At 43.5% G+C, this 26,158-nt stretch overlaps 1 protein-coding gene across 24 annotated transcripts in view; it reads left to right on the top strand.

The window, feature by feature from the left end:
* The window catches only part of RBFOX1 (RNA binding fox-1 homolog 1), a 2,443,894-nt gene that overhangs the window by 1,012,498 nt on the left and 1,405,238 nt on the right, over window positions 1-26,158 (top strand). Inside the window, exon 1 of one of the 24 annotated variants that reach the window (XM_048868144.2) lies at window positions 14,206-14,238. The exons of the other annotated variants lie outside the window; for them this stretch is intronic. Within the exon in view, the coding sequence (XP_048724101.2) occupies window positions 14,221-14,238 (18 nt within the window). The 5' untranslated portion in view covers window positions 14,206-14,220. Of the gene's footprint in view, window positions 1-14,205; window positions 14,239-26,158 lie in introns of those variants that run through there. 24 annotated transcript variants of the gene reach the window in all.

Below are 26,158 nucleotides of genomic sequence, written 5' to 3'. Positions count from 1 at the left end.
GGTTTTGAAGTAAATAAGGAACACGTATTGGAACATATGGGACACTTACATTTCCATTAAAGCACCCAAATAGTAATTGTTTGATGGATTGTAGACAAAGTTTGTGATGTGTAGTAGTCTCTATTCCAAATAATAATAATAATTTAAGACTTCATCCCTGTTCAGAAAGATTGGGACTTAAATAATTAAGAAAACTATGATTTAATCACCAGTTGGTTTCCTTTCAAAGGTTTTGGGAGGTGTGAAATGAATTGAGTTTGACTGAGGGTAAATTTGTGGTTTTATATCCATTTTGACCAATCTTGCTTCTGTTTTCCCTATGTGGACAGACCTTTCATTGATATCAGCAGATCAGTATACACTCCATAAGCAGAGGAGTATTTTGGGAATGAGATTCACCATGTGTATTCAAGACCACAGTTTAATCCTAATTTTTTTTTTGAGCCAAAAAGTGCTTTATCCCAACTACTTGTTTTGCTGAATACTTTAGGTTTTTCACACTGAAATTTGAAGTCTGAGGTGTATGACATTTGTGAATGGAAAATCTCATCATTCTTTTTTCTTCTTAGGATCATACAAATAATTCAGGGTAATTTCTGTAATTATCACACTGTCTTGAGGCACTGCTGTCTAGCAGATGGAATACTGAAATGGGAATTAGGACTCCTGGAATTTATTCTTGGTGGTGCCCCTGCCTTGATGTATGACCTTGGGAAAGCCACCCAGTTGCTCTCTGGGCCTCCATTTCATTGATATAAAACTTAGACAATGATACTTACTTTGCAGAGGGGGTTGTGAGGGTTAATTAATGCATATAGAACACTTTGAGATCACTGGATTAAACCACTTTAGAAGTGCAAAGTAGTAGTCTTTCCTTTATCTGTTTTCTTCCAACATGTATGTACACACTGATTTGTTATTGCAATGGTGGCTGCTGAGAGCTAGGTTGCTAGCATTGATTATTTATTTTGCAACAGGAAAAAAACAGAATTGAATCACTTTTATTTACTATAACACAAAGAATTACATAGGGATTTGCAAATATTTACATAAGATATAATACAGAATAGTAGGGAGACTAATTTTTGGGCCGTTAATCCTGGACCTTATAGCTGCAGGATAAGAATGTTCGGAAACTAAAATTACTGTACTAATGGGTAGGCTGTGTTTCTGTTTGCAAGTATTTACTTTAAGAATTAGTTAATTCATTCTCCATTAATGATCAAGATCTATGCTGACATTGTTGCTAGCAAAGAGTTCAAATGGCTTGATCTTGCAGCCTGGCAAGACAGATCTACAAAAAAGAAAAATGAGCAAAATAAAGTTCTCTACTTCTTAATTTGCATTCAATTAAAAGAAATAAAAAATTAAACAGAAGTTTTTAAATTAGGTGACATCTACAGTATATAGAATGAATTAGCTGAAATTGTTGCTTATGAATGGTGCCATATTGATAGTGTGCTAACAAATATTCCTCAATTGATTTATCCTTCAAAGAAAATTTCTCTTAGGATATTTTGTTCAGGGAAACTAGGCTGGCAATCTTGGAGACCAAAGTAATTTGCTATTCCTGTTCTGAACAGAAGAGAAAAGGGAAATGGGGGAAGGGCAACAGCAGTTCAAACTTTCTTACAGTGTGTGCCAGTGTTCCTTATTCCCGTACAGAAGAAGCAATCTCTGGGTTTGAGAGACTGCCTGCCAGGGTTATATTTCTGATTCATGATTTTGGTGATGTAGACACTTATCCACTAGGGTCTTGACTATAACCACCAGGTCATTTCACATTGGCTACCAAACTGATATAAAATTGAAATGAATTTCAGTTATATGCCCTGGGTATGACCTGGAGAAGAGGTAAATCTGAGTGGATTATCTGCTTGTTTTTGCATTGAGCCAAAATGTTAGTCATAGTTGATGATAATCCTCAATGCTAAATTATAAGTGAACAGAAAATGGGAGCTTGTTATTCGTTGGCTTCATTACAAAGAAAATATTGATGATGACTTATATAGTACAGGGCTATGAAAGGCCAATTATATGGTGATTTGGGATTTGTCTATGGGGAAGTTGTTCTGAAATAGCTATTCCTGATTAACTTCATGTGTGGATGCTCTTGTTCTGAACTAAGAGTGTCTTATTCTGAATATACTCTATCCACAAACTAATTCAGAATAAGACGCTGTTTTCCAGAATAAATGTGTCTACACATGGAGTTAATTAGGAATAGTTAATCTGCTGTAAATTCACACCCTATAGTACTCCAGATCAACTTTCACGTGTAGACAAACCTTTGGAAATTATCTACCTGTACGTAAGAAGCTCAGGTTGCACTGATTTTTGAGAGCATGGGGGACAGATCATGTACAGTTGGTATAAAAGAAAAAAAACTGGATGAAAGACACAAGTTTAAAAGTTCCCCTTTTCTTCTTAGAACCAAGGGAGCCAATTTTCCACCTGCGTGGAGATCTTTTGGTTCTCCATTCCATGTGTGAATGTATTTTGAAATCTCAGATGACAATTGATGCTGCTTTTGCCTAACTTTTGAGAATGCTTTTTCTGCATTTTGATATCAGTAGGTTCAGTAAGTTTGCTCAGACACCCCTGCTGTGGGATATCTCCTGCTGACATTGTCAAAAGCTCCTTAGCTGCAGAATGGAAAAGTGCAGCCTATTTTTGCTATTAGTAATAAATCGAGCCTTATATTAAACCGGGTGTCATACTAGACTCATGTAAATAATGTACAGTAAGACAGGACTTCAAAATGAAAAACATTCAGATCCAGCATGTGACTGAAATGGGGGTGAAACTGTTGCTTAAATTCAGAATACAAGACACTGTAAAGGGAGAAACAGCATAAAGGTCAACACTATTATTTTCACTTTTCTGACCTGTCAGCATGTTATTTGCAACATTTCTTAGAATAATATAATTTATTCAGGCAATTTATCATTAATGTGTGTGGTATAAATAGGTTTATACAGTGCTTATAGGTCATGTTAATAATATTTGATTTATGCTTTCTTTACAAATTGGAAACATTGATTTTCTTTAGTGCATCCTCTGTATTGAGGCTGTTGCCTTCAATGCCCATTCTAGATTCTGTGGTCTGAAATAAATTGATTTTTTTTTTTTTTGGTGAAACTGTATTCTATCACAGGAGGGCCTACAATTCTTTTTTTTCATATTATAATTATATACAGATCTCTTTTTTAAACAATGTTATATTTTCAAAGTGGTAGCCCATGAAACCTTAAGTTCCTTTCCATGCAATAAACATTTTCAAAGGAATAAGAACAGAAAAATACCGTGATATCTTTTAAAATAGCTTCCCTTCTTACAGCTAAATCTACTGGCTCTCCTTCATCACCCCAGTTTTCCCTTCCTGGCAAATTCTCACAGCAATGGCCATCACCTGAGGAAGGGGAAGGGACCTTTTCTGATGTCCAGGGAAAAAGAATACTGCTGGTGTCCCACACTCACTTCCTGTTCAGACCGTCTAGCCCCTCAGTCTTGCCCTCTGATGGTAGGTTGCCATTTTTAGCCTGGTGTTGCTGCCCTTAACCTGCAGCACAGAATGCACCCTCCTGAATCCTATCCACTTTGTACTGTGCCCCAAGAATTGAGTGCAATACTCCATGAGCTCTAGAGTCCATGAGGACATGTCGAAACATATCCTCTGTGTCTGTTGTCTATGAAAGTAGCTTATTCAGTTGCTAAGACCTAGGCTGGATTCTTTGGAGCATTAAGCTCTCCAATTTAACCCCCCATGCTCCTAACAAGCTGGGGTTTCAGTTCACTCAGTAGTTTCTCCCTATGTGGTTTTGGACTTCTTTGGTAATTAGCTCATTTTACTGTTGGCTTTACCAAAACTCTTTCTCCATTTCCATCACCTAAAGTAGGGTCTCTGGCTACCATACCCCTCTTAGTCATTGGTAAAGTCGCATATTAATCTGACTTGTGAAGGGGTGGCCAGCTCTCCGTTTCCAACTCTGCAGTGAATGTTTACTCTAGCCAGGATATTTCCACCTCCTGGGTTAGGAAAGCTGATATGACCTCAGTCATGGTCCTTGCCTCTTAAAATCCTCTTGCTTTCCCAAGTGGGTATAGACAGTGGAGGCAAATTTAGCTGTGACATTTTTCAAAGCCACCTCTTAAGTAAGCCAACCTCCTCTCATCAGATATATCAAAGACTTGAGGGGCAGAGTTTGCCTTATACACTCCTTTTTCACTCTCCTTTGCCTCTATGCTTACTGGTAGAGGGTGCTACAATGCTGGTAGTGTGGAATTTCCATGTGATGGAAGGAGATGAGGGACTAGATCAATTATCAGTGACAAATTTTCCTTTCCTTTCAGGGTCATGTTGTATAAGATATGGAACATATATAACTGGGTTATACACTTGCTTTACATAAGAAAAAATGGTTCTTTCCCCATACCTCTATGTTTAATTTGTAATAGGTACATGGAGACAAATATCTGTAAAGTTATAACTTATAATGGTAAAAGAACATCTTGTACAGTGCTAGGATATGTGCACACTAAGAAGAGGTCAGAACAATGATAAGGAAATGGATTTTGAGTTAAACTGTCTTTAAGATGGAAAAACGTATCTACTTGCATAGGTTGACAGAAAGTTTGAGCAGTGAAAAATTATGTTTAGCAAAAGTTTGTAGCAGTGTGATAATTACCTCTAACATTTCACAACGCAGAACTTTGAAAGCTATTGTTATGAACTTTTAGAGAGGCATGAATACATAGACAGCTGGATGATTTGCATCAAGTGGATATCATTCTGTTAATTCAAATTCATTGTTATATTACAAAGATAAAAGACCTTTTCGTTCAACATGCTACAAGAGCAATAAATCTGAGTTAGATCTACCATATTAGTCACCCAGGATTAGACTTTTTGGCAAAGTGATCCATTAATGTGTTTTAAATCTATTGATTCATAGCAGAAAGACACAATTTAAACTGAGAAGTCACTGAATGAACTTCCCATTAAGTTTGGGAGACTATGGTCACAGCTCATTTGATCTTTATGAACTAGAAAATGTGATGTAGACCACAATGGCATTCTATTAGAGGAAATCATGCATTTAACCATGTAACAAAATACTGTAGCCAATTATATGAACATATACCTATTTTACACATGGCTGATTTTCTGAGCGTAAACAGAGATGCATGATAAAGACTTGTTAGGAAAAAATAAATAGTTTTGATTTATCCCCCCCATTTTTCAACATGGACTCAGACTTGTGTATAGGATGTATAGAAATTCATCGTTTGGCATTGGTAAATAGATCAGTTGTAGTCATTTTAATATCATGACCTAATATAAATTTCGAGTTAGTAAGGGCGTGGGAGAAGATTTTATTATCACAAAGTTTCTTCCTTAAAATTCATGAAACATTTTGCAAAAATGAATAAATAAAAATAAGTGTGACCACAAGATAGTAGCTGTGAATAATCAGTTCTGAATAAAGTTTACATTTTTCCCTATATTGGAGTTTACATGTTATTTTCTATAAAATAATCTTTCCATTTGAAAATGAGTATATTGTTATACAAGAAAATAGCAGGCCATTTGTGGATGGTGAAGTGGTTGGTGGTTTCTTTTAATGTGAGTAACAGTCTTAAGCACCAGTGCTATGATCACATAAGCACATGATTAATTTTCCTCGCATTACTATATCCCCTGAACTCAGTGAGACTACTTGTGGGTAAAGTGCTTGCGTGCATAACTGCTTGCAGGATTCAGGTCTGAGTAATCATTTCAGCAAGGTGGTGGTCTTAGGAGATATCTTTTTGTCAAGAAGAGAAGTTGAGACAGATGCCAAAAGTTGATACATGAATTAGGACTGAAAATGTTTGATGAAAATATTACATTAAAAGATTGTAGTGTTGCTTCAGGGTTGCTGAGTTTAAGCTTTTAAATGTGCTTAATGATTCATTGCCTTATTTTTCCATTCCCACGCAATGGCTCCTTGCCTACTCACTGAGCATTGGGCACTTCTATTGTCAGCAGATTATTTCTTCTTCCAAATCCTTTTTGGCTTACTTGCTGAGATACCTTTGGGAGGAAGGCAAATCTTAATAACCTCATTCTTAACTTTCAGATGACACTAACTCCTACACCAATGGCTTTGACTTATTCCGTTGTCAGCAATAAAATATAGACAGGGAAGTCCCAACCTCTAACATTAAGGACTTATTGTGTATATTGACATTATGGAGCCAGAGTGGGCACACAAAGGCATATGTGTTGTATGCCATCATGTTCTTTCCTTTCGAAAAAATTTAGTGGTATTATAAGTACCCTGTATGGAATTTTGCAGGGGATGCCAGAATTAAGTCACAGCAAATTGAACATCCCTAACTGGCTCTTACCTTCACAAGTAGGCACTACATTACATTCTAGTGCAAATTATTATTTGTATTATAGTTCTCAGATTTACAGCTTAGTTTTCTGAAACACTGTTACATGGGTTCTTAACCATTAATTTGTTACAGAAAGATTTCAGAATTGAAGCACTTGGCTGAATTGAATGACAGAACTTTAAGTGTTGGTTTGCTAGCAGGTACTTAAATACTGTAACTTTAAAACTGGTTCATCAGAACTCCATCTGAATTAACAGGTTTCAGAGTAACAGCCGTGTTAGTCTGTATTCGCAAAAAGAAAAGGAGTACTTGTGGCACCTTAGTGACTAACCAATTTATTTGAGCATAAGCTTTCGTGAGCTACAGCTCACTTCATCGGATGCATACTGTGGAAAGTGTAGAAGATCTTTTTATACACACAAAGCATGAAAAAATACCTCCCCCCACCCCACTCTCTCCTGCTGGTAATAGCTTATCTAAAGTGATCACTCTCCTTACAATGTGTATGATAATCAAGTTGGGCCATTTCCAGCACAAATCCAGGTTGTCTCTCCCGTCCCTCACCACCCCCCCAGAAACCCACTCTCCTGTTGACAATAGCTTATCTAAAGTGACCACTCTCCTTACAATGTGTCTGATAATCAAGGTGGGCCATTTCCAGCACAAATCCAGGGTTTAACAAGAACGCTTGGGGGTGGGGGGGTAAGGAAAAAACAAGGGGAAATAGGTTACCTCACGCTACCAGCACTCCCAGCTACCTTCGAGACACCGATGACTTCCTGAGGAAACTACAATCCATTGGTGATCTTCCTGATAACATCATCCTGGCCACTATGGATGTAGAAGCTCTCTACACCAACATTCCACACAAAGATGGACTACAAGCCATCAAGAACACTATCCCCGAAATTGTCACGGCTAACCTGGTGGCTGAACTTTGTGACTTTGTCCTTACCCATAACTATTTTACATTTGGGGACAATGTATACCTTCAAATCAGTGGCACTGCTATGGGTAACCGCGTGGCCCCACAGTATGCCAACATTTTTATGGCTGACTTAGAACAACGCTTCCTCAGCTCTCGTCCCCTAACGCCCCTACTCTACTTGCGCTATATTGATGACATCTTCATCATCTGGACCCATGGAAAAGAAGCCCTTGAGGAATTCCACCATGATTTCAACAATTTCCATCCCACCATCAACCTCAGCCTGGTCCAATCCACACAAGAGATCCACTTCTTGGACACTACAGTGCTAATAAACGATGGTCACATAAACACCACCCTATACCGGAAACCTACTGACCGCTATTCCTACCCACATGCCTCCAGCTTTCACCCTGACCACACCACACGATCCATCATCTACAGCCAAGCTCTGCGACACAACCGCATTTGCTCCAACCCCTCAGACAGAGACAAACACCTACAAGATCTCTATCAAGCATTCTTACAACTACAATACCCACCTGCGGAAGTGAAGAAACAGATTGATAGAGCCAGAAGAGTTCCCAGAAGTCACCTACTACAGGACAGGCCTAACAAAGAAACGGCCACTAGCCGTCACCTTCAGCCCCCAACTAAAACCCCTCCAATGCATTATTAAGGATCTACAACCTATCCTGAAGGATGACCCAACACTCTCACAAACCTTGGGAGACAGGCCAGTCCTTGCCTACAGACAGCCCCCCAACCTGAAGCAAATACTCACCAGCAACCACATACCACACACCAGAACCACTAACCCAGGAACCTATCCTTGCAACAAAGCCCATTGCCAACTGTGCCCACATATCTATTCAGGGGACACCATCACAGGGCCTAATAACATCAGCCACACTATCAGAGGCTCATTCACCTACACATCCACCAATGTGATATATGCCATCATGTGCCAGCAATGCCCCTCTGCCATGTACATTGGTCAAACTGGACAGTCTCTATGTAAAAGAATAAATGGACACAAATCAGATGTCAAGAATTAAAACATTCATAAACCAGTTGGAGAACACTTCAATCTCTCTGGTGACGCGATTACAGACATGAAAGTTGCGATATTACAACAAAAAACTTCAAATCCAGACTCCAGCGAGAGACTGCTGAATTGGAATTCATTTGCAAATTGGATACAATTAACTTAGGCTTGAATAGAGATTGGGAGTGGCTAAGTCATTATGCAAGGTAACCTATTTCCCCTTGTTTTTTCCTACCCCCTCCCCCCCAGACGTTCTTGTTAAACCCTGGGTTTGTGCTGGAAATGGCCCAACTTGATTATCATACACATTGTAAGGAGAGTGGTCACCTTAGATAAGCTATTACCAGCAGGAGAGTGGGGTGGGGGGAGGTATTTTTTCATGCTTTGTGTGTATAAAAAGATCTTCTACACTTTCCATAGTATGCATCCGATGAAGTGAGCTGTAGCTCACGAAAGCTTATGCTCAAATAAATTGGTTAGTCTCTAAGGTGCCACAAGTACTCCATCTGAATTAAGTGACGGAGCAAAGATATTTGAGATTAAAATAAATAAATTAGCTACTGTAATTCTAGGCTAAGATTTTCATAAATAGGAACCTAAAGTTAGACTCCTACAATGATATTTAAAGTAAGAAGGGAGTCGATTTTCAGAGGAGTTGTGTATCCAGATTGAAGTCAGTGGGAGCTCCCTTTTGAAAATCAGATTTCTTACTTAAAATTCTGAATGTGGGCTTAGGAGCCTAAATTGAAACCTCTATTTTGAAAACATCAGCCTTATATCAAATTTCATATGATGTAATGTACGTGGTACACATACATTTGTCAAATTTTCAGCAAAATAATCAAATATGTCATATTACATTATGGTAAAATGAATCTCCAAAAATAGTTCATGGTGACAAGATGAATCATATAATGTTTTTCCCCTGAGAAACTTCCATGCTATATGAAAATATATGATCAGTTTTTATGCATGGGGTCACTGTGGTCTAGCCATTTCTACTAGAGAAATAAAGTATGTTAAGCATTGCAATTCATGGTTGGGTGTAACACATATTTCTTGATACTGTAAAGCAAAGGTTAAAAGAGGTGCATCTGTTCAAGAAGTGTTTCCTGTTAATGTTTAAATTTTTTTAATTAGTGTAACAAGAAAGGCAAAAATATATATTTACTGAGTATTAGTAAAACAGACATGATACCATGATATACCAGTTACATTTTCAGCAGATCTTATGATTATATTGATGCTATGCTGTTTAATGAAATATACAAGTGCCTATAAATATATATTTATGGACTGTTTCTGTGACAAATGAAGGGGGCGGGGAGTAGCTCCCTTTTATGGACACCCAGCCAGCCAGTTAGCTACAGAATCCCTGTTAGTAGCTGTTCTCTCCTTGCTCTACCTGTAAAGGGTTAAAAAAAGCTCATAGGTAAAAGGAAGGGAGTGGGCAACTGACCAAAAGAACCAATGGAAGGGCCAGAACTTTTTAAAATTGGGAAAAAACGTTCTCTTCGTCGGTCTGTTTTTGTTCTCTGGAGTGAGGGGACAGAGCAGAGACCGGGCTGAAACTATGCTGTAAAAAGCTTTAAACCAGATATGAAAAATTATCAGATCATACCTAGAAACTACTTATTTAAAACCCCAGATATGTAAGTAGATTAGGAAATGTCTAGGAAGAAGCAATTAGGGTTATCTCGTTTATTTCTTTATGGCTTGTGGACTCCTCTGTGCTAACCCCCAAATGCTTTTGTTTTGTTTGTAACCATTAAATTGGACCTCAAAAAAGCCATTCTTGATGCTTAATTATTATATTTGCTCTTTTCAAATCTAGCAATAACCTAAGTTGCAGATGTATTTTCTTTCTTTTTGTTTTAAATAAAATTTACCTTTTTTAAGAACAGGATTGGGTTTTTGTGTCCTAAGAGGTTTGTGTATATATTGTTTAATTAGCTGGTGGCAACAGCTGATTCCTTTTGTTTTCTTTCTCAGCTCTTCCCTAGGGGGTGGACGTGGGGGTGTGAAAGTGCTCGAGAGTACCCCCACAGGGAGGAATTCCCAAGTGTGCCTTCCTGGGTTCAAAGGTTTTTTGTGCATTTGGGTGGTGGCAGCATCTACCCATTCGAGGTCAGAGAGAAGGTGTAACCTTGGGAGTTTAATACAAGCCTGGAATGGCCAGTATTAATTTTTAGAATCCTTGCGGGCCCCCGTCTTCTGCATTCAAAGTGCCAGAGTGGGGAATCGGCCTTGACAATTGCATTCCGAAACTAAAAAACAAAAACAAAAAAAAAATCTTTGCTAAAATGGAGTTAAGGTTGTGTATGTATCAATAACTGAAAAATATAACACATTACAGGGATGTTTCAGATATCCCAAAACCAAGCATTATAAACACTGGAAATTCAGTGTTAAGGTTACATTTAAAAGAAATCCAAACATGTTAAGTTAAGAAAAGTATATTTAGGGCATTCAAACAACCTTAACTCTGCTCTCTAGTGACACAGTGAGGGGGAAAAGAAAAAAATGATTTGGGGTTTGATTCCTTTTGATTCCTTCCCCCCCACCCCCAGGAAAATAAATAAATATATATATGTATATATATTACAGGTATTGTGGATTTCCTTAATGATTAAGAAACCTATATTTTTTTCATCAACTGTATGAAAGCACAGCACAGCCAGTTTCATTTCCTGAAACAGATAACGACCCTTATTTTAGCTAACTAGCTACCACGTATTCCTTGAAAGAAATGCTGATGATCAAATCACATTTGAGGTAGCTTGCTTTGAAAAGGCCTGACACAAACCTTATTTTGTATTCTTCCCTTTGAATTATTGCTGAAGGAAGACTTTTGGTCTTTTTACCTCATTTTCCACAATGAACATAACTGTTGAGATGTTTAGATTATACCAAGGTATGAACAATGCTTTAGAAGGCAACATGGCATGGCCGTGATTGCAACACTATCACCTGGTATATGCTACAAAGTTAGATCAGATTTGTCTCCCATCCGTGTTAGTGTCTGGTTAGAGCACTGTGGTAACACCACATCCCCCAGCAGCGTCAAACCATAGTCAATGTATCGAGGTCAACATAGCATGTGTGTAGATATTGCATTACTCATGTTGACCTCAACAGTTCTCCAGCAGCTGTCTCACAGTGCCTGACACTGACCACTCTGGTTGCAATTGTGAACACCACTGCCCCATAGGTCACAGAGACCAGAAGGCCCTACTCCCTTTTAAGGCCCTGCAAATTTTTGAAATGCTTTTTCCTGATTGTCCAGCTTGGTGAGCACACCTAGCAGTTCCCCATTGTTGCTTTTAACTGCCTAGCTGACTATGCCAGTCTCACACTCTATATGTGCTCTGCCATGGAGTAGACAGGAGATACTGGATCTCCTGGGCCTGTGAGGACAAGAGCCTATGCAAGCACAGCTGTGTAGGAACGTGGACATCTATGAGCAGATTACATGGGGGATGCAAGAGAAGGGGTACAACAGGGACCAGCAGCAGTATAGGTGCTGGAGGTGCTGCAGGACCCCCTGGCTTGAAGTGGTTTCCATCAGATACAGGGTTCAGTGGCTCTCAGTACCCCCCCACTATTCAAATTGTTCCAGGACTCCTGAACAGCAGTGCCATGTGAAAGTGAAGGAACTGCATCAGGCATACCAGAAGGCCTGGGAAGCCTACAGTGAATTCAGTGCCAAGTGGCAGACCTAAGAGCTGCATGCTATACTTGGTAGAGACCCCACTACCACCCTGCAGACAACAGTGGGTACTTCCGAGGAGCCTGAGTCACACAACCCGGATGTGAACAATGAGGAAGAGGAGCAGGATGGGGGATAGGTGACAGACGGTGGTCTAGCTATGACACAAGCCAGAACCTGTTTGAGATTTCACCCCTGTCTAGTCACTGCCAGCAGTCAAGCCTCAGTGAGCTCGATACAGGGGACGAAACCTCAGGTAAGTGTGTACGTTTATTTCCCATTACAGTGGTGGCACCCCCAACTTAAAAGGACACAGCTATTGACTTTTCATTAATTTACTTGTAGTAGAGAGGTAGTGGTACAACTACAAGAGGTAGTGTTATCTGCCCTGTCGAGTTAGGCGGATGTTTGAAGGGTGCATTCAGAGCAGTTTGTTTATGTACACAAGGATTTCCCTTGAATCCTCCTGAGAGATCTTGATGAAACTTCTGTGGAGGTACTCTGCAGTCCTCTCCCGAAAGTTTCTAGGAATAGCGTCATTATTTCTTCCTCTGTGGTAGGATACTTTCCCACCCCAGCTAGCGAAAATTTCAGCAGGCACCATTGCAGTACACAGGCTAACAGTCTATGGGCACAAGTGGTGCCAGTATTCAGTGTCTTTGCCCTATACTCAAACTTTTACGCAACTGAGCAATTCCCTCATTTCCCTTCACCCTGGTGGCCATACTCACCATAGCTGGTGCTGTGGCACTGTGCACAAGCATTCTGAAGCAGAAGTGTCAATAAGCATATCTTGTGTAAAACTTGAGGGGAGCAAAGGAAGGGAGTTCTGAATCTTAACTTCCGCTTTCCATTATGTCTGTACTGACAGTGATACCTCTGTGTGTTTTATCTGCGGCTGTTGCTGTTCAAGCTTTGAGGGTTCCCCCTCAGCACCTGTGGAACACCTGAGCTAGATGAGGAGAAAGAAGAGGACTTGGAATGACATTTTCAATGAGATCCTGCAAGCCGGTGCTGCATCAGACTGCACAAAAGGTCTGGAGGGCAAACATTGCAGGCACCTTGGAGAAGAAAAGAATGGACAGGGAAGAGGCCCACAAGTCCCAAAAGGAAAAGAGGAGGGAGATGAATCAGGACATAATGAGGCTTCACTGGTAGAAAATACAGATGCTGCAGACTCTTGTGGACCTAGAGGTTCAACAATTATGGGCTCTCCTCTCTTTGCAGTCCATGGAGAACTCCATTACAGCATCTCCCTACACCCTCCCACTCCCCAACATTCCACATGACATCAGGGGCTGCATCTCTACTTCTACCATTCCACCCTGGGGAACTTTAAGGACTGCTACAGCTTCACATACACTGACCTGTGAAAGGGATGGTTACTGTGTGTGTAGGTAAAATGGACCTTGATGTTCTTTCCACTGTTAAGTTCTGTTCCATTAATATTGTGGTTTTAATGTATTTACTTTTAAATTGCACCGAAGTTTTTTGCACTGGTTTTGTTACTGAATAAATTATTATTTGGAAAATAATTTATCTTTATTAGTTTACAACATATACTACAGAGTGCCTTGCAGTTCTGAAAGCACCCACTTACTGGTTACTGCACAGTGTAACATAACTCACAGGATCAATGACAATCATAGTGTAACAAACATAAATGTCCAGCAAGCACCTCAAAATGAATAGGTGCATTGACAATGTTGTATTCATGGATGTATACCAAGCACCACCCAATTCCTAACAGGCCCAAAAATATCAGGGTCAGGTAAAAGCAGAGTACACCACTGTGTATCCACAGTTAAAGTGCTTATCCACGGTTAAAGTGCTCTTTCAAAACCTCCGAGAGCCATATAGCTCTGTTTTGAACTTTTCTAATAGCCTTTGTGTCTGGCTCTTCAAACTCAGCAGACAGCCGCTCCATCTCCACCCCGCCAGCAACTTCCCCCCTTTTGCTTCATAGATATTATGCAGGACACAGCAGGCAGCTATAACAATTGGGATTTTTTTTTCACCAAGGTCCAGTCTTGTGAGTAAAGAATGCCAGCGCCCCCTCTGTCTACCAGAAGTGCATTCAACTGTCATTCTGCACCTGCTGAGCCGTTGAATCTGCCCTTTGTGCTGTCAAGGTGGCAAATATATGGCTTTATGAGCCAGGGACTGAAGGTCAGCAGAATCACCCAATATCACTTCTGGCATTTCAACATTGTCAGTGATAGTATTCCAGTCTGAAAAGAAAGTCCCTGCTTGTAGCTTTTTGAACAGTCCTGTGTTCTTAAAGATGTGAGCATCATGCATCTTCCCTGACCAACCAACATTGATGTCAGTGAAGCATACCCAGTGAGCATTCATTAATGCTTGCATAACCATAGACAAGTAGCCCTTTCTGTTGTACCCTGATGCCAAAATGGGAATATGCATACCATCTATTTCTCCACTGAAGTTCAGGAACACAATTGCTGCAAATCCATCCACTATGCTCTGCACGTTACCAAGTGTTTCAGTTTTACCTTGCAGGAGATGATTTAATGGCCCTGCACATTTGAATGACAATGACCTCCAAAGTGGATTTTCCAACTTCAAAAGGATTTCCCTCTGACTGGTGGCAATCTGGCACTGCAAGTTTCTACAGTGCAATCGCCACTCGCTTCTCCACTGTCAGTGCAGTTCTCATTCTGATGTCCCTGTGCTGAAGGACTGGGGCAAGCTCAGCACATTGATCCAGAAACCTGGCCTTCCACGTCTGAAAGTTCTGCAGACAGTGTACAGTATCCTAAGCCTGTATTATGATGCAATCCCACCAGTCAGTGCTCATTTCTTGGGCCCAGAAGTGGTGCTCCACTATCTGCAGGTACTCCTTGAATATCACCAACAACCTTGAATTGGTTCTCGCTATGTACCACCTTAATCTATCCTCCAAGAAATCGTCATGTTCCATGGTGATTCAGTTCTTCTTATGGCTCTGCAAATACTAGAGGATCGTTCTTCCTATGCTTGCAATGCACATGACAATAGTGCAGAGCTGTGCAGGCTACATGCTTCTGTTAGAGAAGGCAGATAGTGAGGAGGATTTTTTTTTAAAAAAAGGCATGAAAATTATGGGAGCTAGATGACTTTATGGGATGGAGACAGTTACAAGCTGGGAAATTGACCCCTTTTTCCCAGTTGCCCTTGTGTGACTGCTTCTGCCCTACTATCCATTGTCAAAACTTCCAAAAAGAAACTGTGCTGAATGGTGGCTGGATGCACAATGAGATACCTACCCATTGTGCTTCAACATAAGTGCTCATGGTGAGTATATGCAGCATCCCTGCAAGGTGTCAAGTATGCATGAACACAAGCGATATACTGTAGCAGCTTTATGCTGATGTAACTTGCAGCAACCAAACTTTGTAGCATAGGCATGGCCTGAGTTCACACTGCTAGGCTTTGTGCTAATAGGATGACATTACAGTGCATTTCTGAGATGCTCTATCTATTGTCTTTCTTTTCACTCATATTTGGGAAATAGTGTATATAGTGAGTATTGGAATGAATTTACTGTTCTCAGGGGATATGTCTATGCTGCAGTCAGAGGTGCGATGTGGGTTAGACGGGGACGCTCAGGACTGGACCATGCAGCACTTCCCCAGGGTAGTAGTTCTCAAACTTTTGTACTGGTGACCCCTTTCACGTAGCAAGCCTCTGAGTGCGACCCTCCCTTATAAATTAAAAACACTTTTTAAATATATTTAACACCATTATAAATGCTGGCTACAAAGCAGGATTTGGGATGGAGGCTGACAGTCTGCAATCCCCCATGCAGTAACCTTCCGATCCCCTGTGGGGTCCTGACCCCCAGTTGGAGAACCCCTGCCCAAGGGGGCTGGAGATAGGCGTGCTAGAGTCCACTCCCAGACTCTGGGATCATGCTAACCACTCACACCAAGCTATGAGTGAGGTGTAGTGTGAGGGGACGAGGATGTATTTAAGAGACAATTAATTGCTTACTGATTGTTTACACTGGCTGGTGGGAACTGAGTTAAAGGACTATCACCAGAAATATAGTCTTTCCATTTTTTATTTAGTTATATTGTGCTACCCCAAGTGATCCTGTGTCCCCTTGTCTCCTTATAAAGTCTATCCTTATTTAATAAGCAGACTCAGTGCTTGCAAGTGGGAAGTATTGCCTATTAAGGGTGTTCTGGGTAGGTATTTACTTTTTCCAGGTTTCAGGCTGGGGGTTTGAGCCGGTGATGTTTGTTAATTTTAAGAGTAACCCCTAAGTATTTAAATTTTGTCCTTATTGTTTTTGACAACACCACAAAGAAGGTTACATGAACAAATCCATAAAATGGCATGACAGGAAAGGTCTATGTAGTCACATTCTGCCTGATTTCTTTGCTGACTTTTTGGACGGATTTTGATTTAATTGACAGCTTTGCAAATAAATAAATAATAAATAAATAAAATATCCCAGTGCACACAAACAACCAAAAACAAACTGTTGAGAGAGGCTGTACACTATTTCCCACAGATGATCACTATGTTCTGTGTGTCATACCTATGTACAGCATACTGAATATGAGGATTTTGTGACCCATCCCTCAAACTGAAACATTGAAAAGACAAATGCAAAACTTTGCAACCTTGTCATAGGGTGGCATATTTTTTTTTTCTGGTTACCTTTCCCAGCATGCCACTCACCTGCCTCAACAGGTGGGGGAACTTGATGGTGAAATGGGGACAGTGCCAGCAGCAAGGGAGGGAGACACTTGCCAAGGGACACCAGGTAGCTTCTCCTCCCGGGGAAGTGTCTGGCACCCATTGGCCAGCTGTGGGCAAGGAGCTGTGCTGATAGGCCAGCATTCCCCAGCCCGCAGGATTTAACCTTGTGTGGGGGCCAAGTGGAGCCTCCTTCAGCTCCATTCCAGCAGCCCCACCCTACCCATTTGAACTAGGAATGGGACTCCAGCCTGACAGATGTTGCAGGTCTAGTTGATCATCCTTTTGGAGGTCAGAAAGGATTTTTTTCTCCAGGGAGTGTTTTGTCTTTCTGACAGCACCTTCAAGCCACAGTGGGTTAAGTAGGAACACACGTAGTATCTGACTTTGATACTGGAGTGGTAGTGTTTGTTCAGCACAACTTGCAGCCATTTTCCAATGCGGGTAAGAGAATAAAATGAATAGTTTCCAGAGGTGAAAGACCTGGGATTTCGGTGATGGGCCTTGGGCTCATGTGGTAGGGTGAGACATTGTGGCCTTCTCGCGCCAATGCCAGACTTTGTGGCCCTTGTGGGCTGAGGTTCTCACCCTGCTGCTCCATCTGTCCCCCTCGAGGGTGCTAGGATTCAGAGATTTCTGAGTCCTTGTAGGTAGGCTGAGGAGAGCCTAACCCACATTATGGGTTATATGTTAAGGAGCCCTGTAGTCCTGGTACCAGTTACAGATTATATGGTAAGGAGCCTTGTAACCCTGGCACACAGAGAGCTGAATCCTTGGTGGTAGGTTGAGGAAAGATACCCCCAAGTTAGAGGTTACATGGTAGGTGCCCTGTAATGCCTGCATTGGAACCAATCACTTGCCTGATATAGGAGAGTATGGGTGATGGGCCAATAGAGTCCCTCAGCTGTGTTAAAGTTTAATAAAAGTTGTGGACTACTGCTTAATTCCATGCATGTGTCATTCCTCATTTTGACGCTGTATCTACATCAAGTTCTTGCTGCCATCTGGTTAGCATCACGACACCTAGTGAGGACCCATGAAGGAATGACGTACAGTTTAGATTTCAAAACAAAATGTCATGGCAGGGACTTCCTCATAAAGCTTACGCAAATAATCTATATGAGGGAAACTGCTACCTTACATTAGTGTTCTTCTGTTTGTCACTGGGCTTTATGGTAATATGAAAATTAAAGAATAATAATAGTACATTCTCAGGATATAGACTGTGGTTCAAAATTTGTTCCAATTTTATAGTACCATTTTAAATACTTACTGAAAGAGCAGTTGACACAAAAAATAACCTATCAAAATATTCATTCCTATCTCTTTCACTTAAACAGACAGATAATATGTAGTTATGTTTCAATATATCTGGTTTCAATTTAAATTTAAAAATGAAAGTGCATATAAACATACAGTGATGCAGAAAAGTAAATAGACCCAGTACTCTGAATAGCCTTTTCATAAGGGCACTAGATTGGGACTCAATGGATTCAATTCCCAGCTCTCCCAAAGATTTCTTTTGTGACTTTAGGTGAATCACTTGATTTCTGCATCTCAGTTCTCCACCTGTAAAATGGGAACAATAATAATAATACTTCTTCTTTAAGTGATAGTCCATATGTGTATTCCACACATGGATATGAATGCACACCATGCACCTGAGTCCTGAAGTTTTTCCCAAGCAGTATCCATTGACCCGCACGTGCATGATACATCATCTTGTGCTCCTGACTGAGGGCATAAGGGGCAGTGCAGATCGATGTTGCTCCAATTCCCTTTTACCACTGTCGATGAGCATGGCTTCGGCTGCTCTGACAGTGCCACCTCAATACCACATGGACAGACCAGGCCTGACTATGAAACCAGGTCTTTCCAGAGTCTCCCTGGGCACCCCACAGACTCCAGGATGTATGGGGACATTCTTCTCTCCAGAGGAGGTGTTCCTGCCATACCCACAGTGCCCATTCCTCTCAGGCTTGTCCATCCTCCCGGGACATCCTCACACCAGAGGATGAATTGCTGGTCCTGTTGCAGGAAAGGTCCCTTCCCTGTTTGTCAAACGAGGGCCCTCTGGTACTGACGGTCCCACTGCTTCCATCAGAATAGTCATCCAGCTCTGAGGAGTCCAAGGATGTTGGCCAACCAGTTTTGTCTCCACCCCACACGAGTTTGGACAGGTAGCCAAGGCACCCCTACCTGCCTGGCTCTGAGCCCCACAGGGAAGCCTGGTACAAACTCAGATTGATGGACTCCTTGTTTAGACTGTACTGGAACCCCTGGGACACCCAGCACTGTCACAAGGGTCCTATAGTTCCTCCCCCATGTATCAACTGGCTCCATTGGTGTATGAGGAGGAAGACGTGGAACTAGTATTTCTGGTCCCGATGGGAACCTTGTTACTGGATGAGGCAGTCATACCTTTGACGCTTTCTCTGCCAGATGATTATCGGCAATATCACAAACTTCTGCAGTGAGTGGCTACTGACTTACAGATCCTATTGGAGGAAGTCCAAGACCCCCAACACCATCTCTTGGACATCCTCCAGCCACAGGGACAGTCCAGAGTGGTTCTCCCTATAAATGAGTCCAGCCTGGAACAATGTGGCACACTCCAGCATTGTGAGCCCCCATCCCCAAAAGAAGCAAGAGACGCTACTTTGTGCTGGCTAAAGGGGCTGACTTCCTCTTCATCCACCAGCCACCAACTCATTAGTTGTCCATGCAGCCACAGAAGGAGCCCGTCAACATCCCCAAAAGTCCAATCTACTGGATAAAGGGTCAGAAAGATTGGACCTCCTGGGCAGGAAAGCCTTTTCATCAACAGATCTGCAATTCCACATAGTGAACTACCAGGCTCTGCTCACTAAGTACAATTTTAACACATACGGCAAGTTAGCAGAATTTAAGGACAAGCACCTTGCAAAAGATCAGGGCCCTAGAGGCTAAGGGTACACTGGTGGTGAAGGTAGCCCTCCAGGCATCAGTGGATGCAGCTGACACTGCTTCCCTCTCCTCAGCCACCAGACTAGTAACACGCAGGGATTCATGGCTTTAGTCATCTGGATTCCCATGGGGGTCCAAAACACTATTTAGGACCTCCCTTTTGATGAATCCAATCTCTTCAATGACAGATGAATCCCTGCAATCCATGAAGAACACTCCCTCCACTCTACAGTCCCTGGGAATTTATACTCCAGCCCCTAGACAGAAGCACCAGCGACAGCCTTTCAGATACAATCCACTGGCTACTTATCCACCCTACTACTAGTGGCCAACAGAACTCCCTTGAAAACAACTGAGGTCTCAAAGCCCCGCTTCCCAGCTCCGGCCACTGCCACCTCCTCGACCTTATCTCAGCCACAGGTCAAAGGACATTTTTGACATGTGGGTCTAGACCTGTGACCCACCATCGATGTCAACTGCCTCATCATCAGTCATTTTCAGCACACGCCTTGCCCTTTTTGTCCATAGTTGGGCAAGATCACATGGACAGTTGAGTACCGGAGATCATCCATCACAAATATTCCATAGAATTTGTCTCCTTCCTGCTTCATCATCCTCCCACCTAACCCTCTTTGGGGGGATCCCTCCCACCAATTGATTCTTAAGCAGAAAACAGACTCCCTGCTCTGCAAGGGTGTGATAGAGGATGTCCTGCTGCAATACCAAGGGAAAGGATTCTATTCACCATACTTCCTCATCCCCCCAAAAGGAGGAGGGCAGAGACCCATCCTGGACCTTGGGCAACTAAATACATTCATCAGGAAACTGAAATTCTGAATAATCACATTGGCATCAATAATTTCCTCCTTCCATGAGGGAGCTTGGTTCACCTGCTTCCATATAGACATACATCTGTCTTCCTTCATTTCAAGGTGGGACATCAACACTACCAGTTTTGCATCCTTCCCTTCAGCATAATGATGGCACCATGGGTCTTTACAAAGGTTTTCGTGGTCATAGTGGCTCAGATGAGATGCTAGGATCACGTGGTATTCCCTTACCTGGATAATTGGCTGCTAGTGGGACAATTGCAACAACAAGTTGTCTCTGCAATCCAATGTCTTCTAAGACTCTTGGCCTCCCTAGGAATCTGCATAAGTGAAGACAAGTCTGTTTTGTTACCTACTCAGATGATAAATTTTATAGCGGTGAGACTGGACTCAGTCTCTGCACTGGCCTTCCTCCTGAAAAACCACTTTGCTGCAAGGAGCACCCTGATCTCACACATCTGCTGCAAATCCCGCCCAACAATCCACCGATGCCTCTTCCTCTTGTGGCACGTGGCAGACAGCCTGTGCCTATGTGATGCCCTTCACAAGACTCCACCTACTATACTTACAGACCTGGATTCTCCTGACCTACAAGCTGAACAGGGACCACGTCGACTCCAGAGTTGCTGTTCCATCAGATGTTCAGATGTCTCTTGTTTGATGGTCCGATCCATCCAAGGTCATGATTGGGACCACCTTCATCCCTCCCACTCCGAAGGCCACCATCAAGATGAATGTCTCTCTTATGGTATGCCCACCTGGACCACCATACAGTGCAGGGCACGTGGACACCAAGGGAAGCTAGGGTACACATAAAAGTCCTGGAACTCAGGGCAGTCTGCCTTGCCTGCAAAGCCTTTTTTCTCCCCATACGTGATCTCCACATATAAATCCTTTTAGACAACATTGCCACAGTGGTCTACATCAACAAGCAAAGAGGGGTCAGGTATTGCTCCCTCTGATCAGAATCTATCGGACTGTGAAATTTGTGCATCCAAACCCAGGTGACTATACAGGCTGTGAATCTCCAGGGCATCCAGAATTCCCTGGCAGACACACTGAGCAGGACCATCCACACTGATCACAAATGGGAACTCCACAACGCAGTATTGACCAACCTCTTCGTGCAGTGGGTTACCTCACCTGGGACCTTTTCATGTCATATGCGAATCAGAAATTCTCTATGTATGGCTCCAGGGGCACTGTACGCAGAGACTCTCAGGGTGATGCTCTCCTGCCCCCCATGGATGGGCCACCTCCAGTATGCCTTTCCCCTTCCCCATTTCTCTGCTGCCTGAGGTTCTCTGGACGGTACATTGGGACAGAGCCACAATCATGCTTGTAGCACCCTATTGGACCTGACAGTTCTGGTTCACAGACCTCCTGAAGCTCTCCACCTGTCCACCAATCAGGCTTCGGTTATCCCTAGATCTTCTCATGCAATATCAGGGCAGGCTCAGACATCCCAACCAGGGCACATTTCATCTCACAACCTGGTGTTTTGATGGGTGTCTGACATAGACCATGCGTGTTCCATACTGGTCCAGCAAATCCTTACTGAATGCAGAAAAGAATCCACCAGAATGTGCTATCAAGCAAAGTGGTATCAATTCTTGGTGTGGGCCCGCTTCCAGGGACAGCCTTATGCATAGGTGGTGTGGGCAACTGCCCAGGGTGCTGTGGTTGGGAGGGGGGGCACTGTGATCAAGAGGCAAGGAGTGGGGACAACTTGGGGTGTGAACTGTGGGAGGAAGATGGGAGCAATGGCGGGGGAGGCAGTGGGGCCTGGGGGCAATGGGAGGGTGGGGAACTGGGGGAGGCAGCGGGGACCAGGGGAAATGGGTGAGGGGCCCAGAGAGGCAACGGGGGCCAGGGATGCCAGTTCACCCAGGGCGCAATTTTTACTAAGCCCAGCCCCGACCACCACCACTATTCCCTGGACATGGACATGGACATGGTGACCATTCTGGTCATCCTAGATTACCTCCTTGCCCTGAAAACATTGGTCTTAGGTCTCAGCTCTTTCAATGTGCACCTGGCAGCACTGAGTGCCTTCCTTCCCCCAGTGGTTGGCTGCTCCATCTTTACATGTCCTACGATCATATGATCCATGAAAGGCCTGCTCAAAACCTCCTCATTGATTGCCAACCCCACACCTTAGGGGGATCCTAACATCATCCTCTCGGCCCTCACAAGACCAGCTTTTGTACCACGACCCACTTTTCCATGAAAGTTGCATTAATTATTGGTTGCCATCACTTCAGCCAGATGGGTCAGTGAACTAGAAGCCATGATGGCTCACCCTCCCTACAAGGTATTCCATAGGGTATGTCTACACTACGAAATTAGGTCGAATTTATAAAAGTTGTTTTTTTAGAAATTGTTTTTATATATTCAAGTGTGTGTGTCCCCACAGAAAATGCTCTAAGTGCATTAAGTGCATTAACTCGGCGGAGTGCTTCCACAGTACCGAGGCAAGCGTCAACTTCCGGAGTGTTGCACTGTGGGTAGCTATCGCACAGTTCCCGCGGTCTCCGCTGCCCATTGGAATTCTGGGTTGAGATCTCAATGCCTGATGGGGCTAAAACATTGTCGTGGGTGGTTCTGGGTACATATCGTCAGGCCCCCGTTTCCTCCCTCCCTCCGTGAAAGCAGCAGCAGACAATCGTTTTGCACCTTTTTTCTTGAGTTACCTGTGCAGACGCCACACCACGGAAAGCATGGAGGCCGCTCAGCTCACTTTGGCAATTAGGAGCACATTAAACACCACACGCGTTACCCAACAGTATATGCAGCACCAGAACCTGGCAGAGCGATACCGGGCGAGGAGGTGATGTCAGCGTGGTCACATGAGTGATCAGGACATGGACACAGATTTCTCTGAAAGCATGGGCCCTACCAATGCATGCATCATGGTGCTAATGGGGCAGGTTCATGCGGTGGAACGCCGATTCTGGGCTCGGGAAACAAGCACAGACTGGTGGGACCGCACAGTGTTGCAGATCTGGGACAATTCCCAGTGGCTGCGAAACTTTCGCATGTGTAAGGGCACTTTCATGGAACTTTGTGACTTGCTTTCCCCTGCCCTGAAGCGCATGAATACCAAGATGAGAGCAGCCCTCACAGTTGAGAAGCGAGTGGCGATAGCCCTGTGGAAGCTTGCAATGCCAGACAGCTACCGGTCAGTTGGGAATCAATTTGGAGTGGGCAAATCTACTGTGGGGGCTGCTGTGATGCAAGTAGCCCACGCAATCAAAGATCTTCTGATATCAAGGGTAGTGACCCTGGGAAATGGTGCAGGTCATAGTGGATGGCTTTGCTGCAATGGGATTCCCAAACTGTGGTGGGGCCATAGACGGAACCCATATCCTATCTTGGCACCGGAGCACCAAGCCAGCAAGTACATAAACCGCAAGGGGTACTTTTCAATAGTGCTGCAAGCTCCGGTGGATCACAAGGGACGTTTCACCAACATCAACGCAGGATGGCCGGGAAAGGTACATGACGCTCGCATCTTCAGGAACTCTGGTCTGTTTCAAAAGCTGCAGGAAGGGACTTACTTTCCAGACCAGAAAATAACTGTTGGGGATGTTGAAATGCCTATATGTATCCTTGGGGACCCAGCCTACCCCTTAATACCATGGCTCATGAAGCCGTACACAGGCAGCCTGGACAGTAGTCAGGAGCTGTTCAACTACAGGCTGGGCAAGTGCAGAATGGTGGTAGAATGTGCATTTGGATGTTTAAAGGCGCGCTGGCGCAGTTTACTGACTCGCTTAGACCTCAGCGAAACCAATATTCCCACTGTTATTACTGCTTGCTGTGTGCTCCACAATATCTGTGAGAGTAAGGGGGAGACGTTTATGCGGGGTGGGAGGTTGAGGCAAATCGCCTGGCTGCTGATTACGTGCAGCCAGACACCAGGGCGGTTAGAAGAGCACAGGAGGGCGCGGTACACATCAGAGAAGCTTTGAAAACCAGTTTCATGACTGGCCAGGCTACGGTGTGAAAGTTCTGTTTGATTCTCCTTGATGAAACCCCCCGCCCCTTGGTTCACTCTACTTCCCTGTAAGCTAACCACCCTCCCCTCCTCCCTTCGATCACCGCTTGCAGAGGCAATAAAGTCATTGTTGCTTCACATTCATGCATTCTTTATTCATTCATGACACAAATAGGGGGATGACTACCAAGGTAGCCCAGGAGGGGTGGTGGAGGAGGGAAAGAAAATGCCACACAGCATTTTAAAAGTTTACAACTTTAAAATTTATTGAATGCCAGCCTTCTTTTTTTTGGGCAATCCTCCGTGGCGGAGTGGCTGGTTGGCCGGAGGTCCCCCCTCCGCATTCTTGGGCGTCTGGGTGTGGAGGCTATGGAACTTGGGGAGGAGGGTGGTTGGTTACACAGGGGCTGTAGTGGCAGTCTGTGCTCCAGCTGCCTTTGCTGCAGCTCAACCATACACTGGAGCATACTGGTTTGATCCTCCAACAGCCTCAGCATTGAATCCTGCCTCCTCTCATCACGCTGCCACCACATTTGAGCTTCAGCCCTGTCTTCAGCCCGCCACTTACCCTCTTCTGCCCACCACTTACTCTCTTCAGCCCGCCACCTCTCCTCCTGGTCATTTTGTGCTTTCCTGCACTCTGACATTATTTGCCTCCACGCATTCGTCTGTGCTCTGTCAGTGTGGGAGGACAGGATGAGCTCAGAGAACATTTCATCACAAGTGCATTTTTTTTCTTTCTAATCTTCACTAGCCTCTGGGAGGGAGAAGATCCCGTGATCATTGAAACACATGCAGCTGGTGGAGAAAAACAAAGGGACAGCGCTTTTAAAAAGACACATTTTATAAAACAATGGCAGTTACACTCTTTCAGGGTAAACCTTGCTGTTATACATAGCACATGTGCTTTCGTTACAAGGTCGCAATTCGCTTCCCCCCACTGCGTGGCTACCCCCTCAACCCTCTCCCCTCCCCGTGGCTAACAGCGGGGAACATTTCTATTCAGTCACAGTCAAACTGCCCAGCAGGAACGGGCACCTCTGAGTGTCCCCTGAAGAAAAGCACCCTATTTCAACCAGGTGACCATGAATTATATCTCACTCTCCTGAGGATAACACAGAGAGATAAAGGACGGATGCTTTGTTGTACAATGATTCCCGAGTACGTGCTACAGGCCTGGAGTGGTAAAGTGTCCTACCATGGAGGACGCAATAAGGCTGCCCTCCCCAGAAACCTTTTGCAAGGGCTTTGGGAGTACATCCAGGAGAGCCGCGAATGCCAGGGCAAATTAATCCTTTCACATGCTTGCTTTTAAACCATGTATAGTATTTTAAAAGATACACTCACCGGAGGTCCCTTCTCCGCCTGCCGGGTCCAGGAGGCAGACTTGGGTGGGTTCCGGGGGTACTGGCTCCAGGTCCAGGGTGAGAAACTGTTCCTGGCTGTCGGGAAAACCGGTTTCTCCGCTTGCTTGCTGTGAGCTATCTACGACCTCATCATCATCATCATCATCTTCGCCCCCAAAACCCGCTTCCGTGTTGCCTCCATCTCCATTGAAGGAGTCAAACAACACGGCTGGGGTAGTGGTGGCTGAACCCCCTAAAAT

Source organism: Caretta caretta, chromosome 10, assembly GCF_965140235.1.
Source record: "Caretta caretta isolate rCarCar2 chromosome 10, rCarCar1.hap1, whole genome shotgun sequence".
In the NCBI taxonomy this organism is placed as follows: domain Eukaryota; kingdom Metazoa; phylum Chordata; order Testudines; family Cheloniidae; genus Caretta; species Caretta caretta.
The sequence above is the reverse complement of the archived record's forward strand: the minus strand, read 5'-3'. Positions and strand labels throughout refer to the sequence as shown.